This window comes from Cryptomeria japonica, chromosome 3 (genome assembly GCF_030272615.1).
Source record: "Cryptomeria japonica chromosome 3, Sugi_1.0, whole genome shotgun sequence".
Taxonomy (NCBI): Eukaryota; Viridiplantae; Streptophyta; class Pinopsida; order Cupressales; family Cupressaceae; genus Cryptomeria; species Cryptomeria japonica.
The window spans coordinates 553,162,969-553,169,294 of record NC_081407.1 but is presented as its reverse complement, the minus strand read 5'-3'; the positions used below and the strand labels follow the sequence as shown (position 1 = coordinate 553,169,294).

The window sequence follows — 6,326 nt, the reverse complement described above, 5'->3', positions numbered from 1 at the left end:
GAGACTTGGAGTATCATGTGCATGATAGTTGAGTGTAGGTACAATACTGAGACTAATTATGGTGTCATGATTATGCAGGTGCACTCTTGCATTGTCATGCCATAATTAGGTTTGTGGTGGTTTGGTGGCGATTTGGTTTAATGTTGGTAGGTTGTTCTTTATCTCCTTCATGCTTGTTTAGTTCCTTGACTATTGTACTTGGATGCAAACATGTTTGGAAAATCAAATTTGAGGTTGATTTGGTGTTTGAGTTATTTGGTCTACATAACTATTCTCGTTGATATCTCAATTCAATGCAAGTTCCTAATGTGATGATGAGTTTGCATGTTTTAGTGTTTAGATCTACAAGTTATGTGATTTTTAGGTATGTGCAACCTATTGATTACAATGGGATGACTCAAATGTGTATTATTTATATCCACTAGGTTGATTAAATGTTGATGCGGACATTGTTAGTTGGCCTTGATTTTGGTCATTTGTACATTGATATGTTTACTTTGAGGTGAGAGGATGAATTTCATTTATAGCACTTGGATATTCAATTTTGGGACTTATAGCATGTGTTTTATCACTTTGTCATGATAGCTTGGTTATGAATTTTAGTGGGATCTTTTGATAGTGGTGGATTGGTGGTGTTGGATAAATTCCTGATTATTTGTTGGTAGTTGTATCTTCTTGACTTTAAGATCATGGTTTCAATTGATGTTACTAACATTTCATTTGTGTGTGTAGACCTAAATGATCTTTAACCCTCAAACCAAATTTAACTTAGCACTGCAAATATGAAACATGAAAGCAAAACACACACAAGAAAGGAGATGGTTATCAAGATGTCATGTGTGACTTGATATCATAGCTCAATGGGAGTTGTGGTCAGTGACGTGGATTCACCATTTGATGGTGGATGATCTTCTTTAGTGTTGCAAATGTTTAGAGAAGCTCTTAGATTCTATTGTTGTAGAAGGGTCTTTCACATTTTTAAGTTCACTAGTAGGAGATGATTATATTCATAAGATTGGATATGTTGATATCTTGGAGCCATGGAGGACTCATGGAGTCTTTGATTGAGGCGTTGTACATGATTTATTTTTTGACATGTTATTCTTGTTTGACAAGATGGTTTGTATTCTCTTATGATGTACTCTTGATTCTAGATTAGAGTTTAGGCATGATAGTGGTATTTGATATATTCACTTGGAGTATGTGATCTCCTATGAGGAAATAGTTAGATAAAGATGTCATGTTTGTGTTCTTGATTCCATGGTTGGACCTAGAGATTAATCTTGTTGGGTTCTCTTTGTGTTGAGTACATAATCATTTTCTCTATTACTTCATAATGATGCTATGTTATATTTGGAGTTTGGCATGAATTGATTGGTTTGGTTACAGGTGTTCATGGATACTTGGAGACATAGGTGAGGCTAGGAGTACTCTTCTGATTAGAGACATACTGTTGAGATGGATACTCTTGATGAGATTTAAGTAGGAAGTCTAAGGAGTTTACACCTTAGTTGGACATGAGTTCACAATGGACCTATGAGGAGAGTGTTATTGGATGAGTCATGATGACTTGGATGTCTTGGAGGAGCATTCTCATTACCTACTAATTGTTAAATTTGAGGTTTACTGCTTGAGATGTATTGGCCATTGTTCCTTTTAGGTGCATTATGTTTTAAGCTTTATGTTTCATAAATACAGATCTTGAGCTATGGATAGATAGTTACTTTTAGAGGATTCATTTTGAAAGATGGATAACATGGTTATCTCCTTATATATATGGTTGATATTATGATGTCATTAAGAGGATTTTAGGAAATGATTTATTGAGTTATTTTTCTTGATATGGAATGGATACTTTGGATTTGATCTTCTTGGTTTGAGAGGCTTACATCCATTTTCGTTACATGATACATATGTTGTGCTTGATCTTGGTGATCGAATAGTTGAATGTTGTTTATTCTATTCTCTTGAGGTGTTTTGTTAAGGAGATTACACTTGAAATGATTATCATTTAGAGGTGTATGTAGAAGGACATGCTACACATGCTTATGATTTACATTTTCTCTCTTTGGTCTTGGTTATCATCTCTAATGTTTACTTTCAGATGATATTTGTTTGAGGTTTGGTTGTAGCTATGGTGATCACTAGATTGCGGTCATGTGTTTTCACTTGTTCTTTGGGTGATGAAATGGAGGTTCCTTTATCTCTTTCTTGTGTTGAGTGTGGAGAACATAAGAGAGCTTTGGCGACTTAAGGTGAGAGTTGTACTTACACATTATTCATTTATAGGCTTCACATATCATTGTGGATGTTCTTTGGTACTACATAATTACCCTTTCTATGTGATTCTATTGGTAGACTTGGTATGCCTTGATATTTTTAGATTTACATTACCCACACAGTGGGAGTTCCCTAGTTTGTATGTTATTCTTTGATAGGTTTACACATGGAGTTTGCAATTATGGTTTATGGGTTGCACATGTTGATAGCATGATTTTACTATGTTTTGTATACCTTTGAGTTATGGATAGTTGGATGTGTTAGCACTTGTTGTGGGTGCTATTTCAGCTATGGATATTATATTTGATGGTTATTGGTGCATATTGATACCTTTGAGTTTGGATTGTGTGTTTATGTTTGGGATATCAATTGAGGCAAGACTTTTGCTTCATTGTGACTAATAGTGCGACTTCTCTTTGGATGATTTCTTATCTTTCTGCATTTGGCATGATGGAGGACAATAGAATTCATGTTTGGGATGGTGTTCATCTTGTTTCTTGTTGCAGGTATCTTAATGAAGCACATTGACCACTTTTATTCCATGATGGTAAATTTGGCTATAAGGATTGTTCCCTTGTTGATGTTTAATAGTGATTTAACACCCATTAGATTGATAATGATAATGTCTTGATAGTTTGGGTCCCCAATTGTTTCATTATATTTGTTGAATCAAATTAGATGATACAAAATTTCTATCAATTAACAAATGTTTCTCAATAAAAAACTAGCTAGTGGACTAGGCCACATTGTATGCCACAATCCATAGACAAGGCCACATCATTTAGGGCAACTTGCGGACAAGGCCATACCATACAACCTCGTCAAGGCTTGTTAGAGACCTAAAATAATATACCAATCCTAAATAAAATTGAGCTACCAAGTTGAAGAAAGACATAGGTTTGTACATTAAACAAATCAAATTGAGCACCACAATAATATATTTACAATGAAACACAAAATGATCTAAAATAAAGTGCGAAAGTGTATGAGTGACACTTTTATCCCTTGCATGCTTAACACATGTTAATGTTTGTCCTAATAATGACAAAGAAATAACAACATTTGTTGTAGATAAGTTTCATAAGGCTCTAGGGAAAAAGGAGTTAAGGATAACAAAATAATTACCTAAAGGAATTTAACCCCACTACTAGTTATCAACAAAAGGCCTATTTAGAAGCCATTATCTATTGAAGAACAAAATTACTCATAGCTCAATTAAAGACTTGCTCACATCATCTTTAATGTGGATCATGTAGATTGAAAGGACAAAAAAGATATGGGAAGAGATAGTTTGTGTCTTTCTGCCGAGAGACATCTACAATGACATCAAAGTATCCATAAACAAAAATCCATTTTTGAAACAATTTGACATGCAAATGACAGGTAAATGCATGAAATATGTCATGTTTCAGCTTTTGTGGAGGTGTTATTTTATTACTCCAAATAAAATAGAACCCTCGTCACTTGTCTCCAACTAGATTCACGATTTCTTGCATGCAGGACTTTAATATATTTGTATTCTTGGTGTTTAGTATTTTAGAAAACATTTATTTTACAGATGATACTTTCTATTATAGGATATCTCTCGGCATATTTTACATATATTTTTTAAATATAGATATTTTATTCATCAAAAGAATGAATGAATTCATTATCAAAAAATTGAGATATTGGAAGGGTTCATCATCATCTTGTATAGAAAAAGAAATTGCAAAAGTTGAAGATGACAAGACAGATTATCCCACAAACTAATTAATGTTTAATGAGATATTAATTTTTTTTCTTTACTTTCTTTCCAATCTATCTTTGACTTGAAATCAGAAAAAAATTAGACCCAAGGAAGGCCCTGTCCAGAACACAGAAAACGTATAAACGGCCGTCAATTTTGATGATACTCAAAATGAAACTCAAAAATGGCTGAAACCCGCACATAGATTTAGGATAATATTGCTGTTTTAACAAGCAGGCAGAGCCCTGTCTTAGGTGATTCGATGATGGAGCTTCTTACAAGGTCCTGTTCAATTGCGAAAACAGCCACATTTCTGGTACCCGCATCCGCCAGGGGCTGTATCGGTGGAAAGACAAGGGCAAGGTGTCTTGCTGTGGCAGCCAGTGTAGGGGATTCAGTACGAGTGCGCTTTGCCCCTTCTCCCACCGGAAATCTTCATGTGGGAGGCGCCAGGACTGCTCTTTTCAACTATTTATTTGCCAGGTCAGTTTGCTCTATAAGTATCCTTTCCCTGCATTTTATTTCTGTCACAAGTCCTCCTGTGTGCTTCAAGCACGGTCACCATGTATCGGGGACGTACATTTGCAGAACTATGTTAGGGGTACTTGCAGATACCTTTGAAAATGCAAAAACAACTTTTGTTATTGAAATATCTGAAATTTACTCCAGCTACTGAATCTCTATGACATAGACCTGAACATTGAAATAAAATTTAGAAAGATACAAAATGTATAATTTAGAAAAAATGTTTTAGCATACTACATGAGATGCTGAAGAAATTACAAGTTACATTTGATAATTTCATTGTTATCAGGAGATGAGATGGGTACAGGTATGCCTTCGTAAAAAATGTTGAAGGCAGACAAAGGAATATATACGTATAGAAAATTATAATTATATAATAGATTTGTAATTTTAAAGAATGTAAAATATTAAAGTGTTTAAAAGCAAAGAAAAGCAATATTATAAAATATTAGAATAAATGTCAATTAAAATGAAGATAACTTATATTAATATTTGATAAGAACTAGAATAATATAAAAATTTAGATTTAAATTATAATTATCGGGAAAAACAAAGAATGTGAGGAAAATGATATTATTTAAAAAAAACCAAGCTATAGTAGTCCTCTCATCTATAAATAGTAATGATATTCCTCATACTACCATGCAAAATGGATACTCAATGACTTCAACAAACTTTCAATACACACTACAAACCTTTTCAAATGGTTAACAACATAACATTGCATGTATCATGGAAATCAACTTATATCATCTCAATAGACTGATAGAAAAGATGAGAAAGGAACATAACTAATGAAAAATAGAAGAATAGAATGTTGAAAGATATTAAACCATGGTAGCATAACCAATAACACCGTATGATAATAATATAGAGTTATTAATAGCTAATGATACTCACTAAATATCTAACTGCTTAACATCACCGAGTCACTAATGTGACTTTATTACAAAATTACAAAATGTAAGCCTTATTTTCTAACATCCCTACAAACAGATAACAAAAGCGTGCTGTCCAATATCCAACATTATCCCTTTTACAAAATTAATTCAAATAACAGGTGGAATGTTTCCCGGACTAAACATAGTGGCCCAACTATGATTCTAATGAAGCACCTCCACCAAATCATTCACTCACCTAACACACACCAAGCTAATTTCATCAGCAAATTTCTCGGTTGTCAAACTCTACAAATCCTTTGTATCACATGGGAAAACATATCCCGACTTCAATGCACAATGAGAGAACAATTCTCCGTTGAGAGTCCACCCTCCTCTAAGCATGTAAAAGTCCCTCCTCCAATGCTTGCACAATGAAATAACAAACCTCCTCTAAGGGTCCACTTTCCTCTTAAAGTGTCAATATCCTTTCTTAGTGATGTGGGAACTAAATTCATTCTTTGTTATATAATAGAAAAAAAACAAAACAATGTAGATACACTATCCCCAACTATTTCAAAGGATAAAAGTAAAACTATCCACAAAACAAGTAAATGTAGACACACTAAACACAACTATTCTAGAGGTTACACCATTCACAAATATTGCCAAGCCCTCTCTTACTCCATGAAGGGGCACAAATGTGGTGGTGTTTTTCAAACAATCTACTATCTTAGAGTGAAAAGTTAGCTTGAAATGTGGTCCTTTGTCCTCTAGCCTCCTCTTCGATGTGCTTTATGCTCTACTTGCCGAATGTAGCTTAAGTGTCTTTGAAAGCTCTATCAAGTGTAGCATGTATGGCTTCAAAAGCACAAGCATTTGTTGACATGATAAAACTGAATATTTGAAAAAAT

At 33.9% G+C, this 6,326-nt stretch overlaps 1 protein-coding gene across 1 annotated transcript in view; it reads left to right on the top strand.

Moving 5' to 3' along the window:
• Positions 1–4,098: 4,098 nt before the first annotated feature.
• Positions 4,099–6,326, top strand: part of LOC131029890 (glutamate--tRNA ligase, chloroplastic/mitochondrial) — a 52,372-nt gene continuing 50,144 nt past the window's right edge. Inside the window, exon 1 of the mRNA XM_057960550.2 lies at positions 4,099–4,492. Within this exon, the coding sequence (XP_057816533.1) occupies positions 4,272–4,492 (221 nt within the window). The 5' untranslated portion in view covers positions 4,099–4,271. The remainder of the gene's footprint in view (positions 4,493–6,326) is intronic.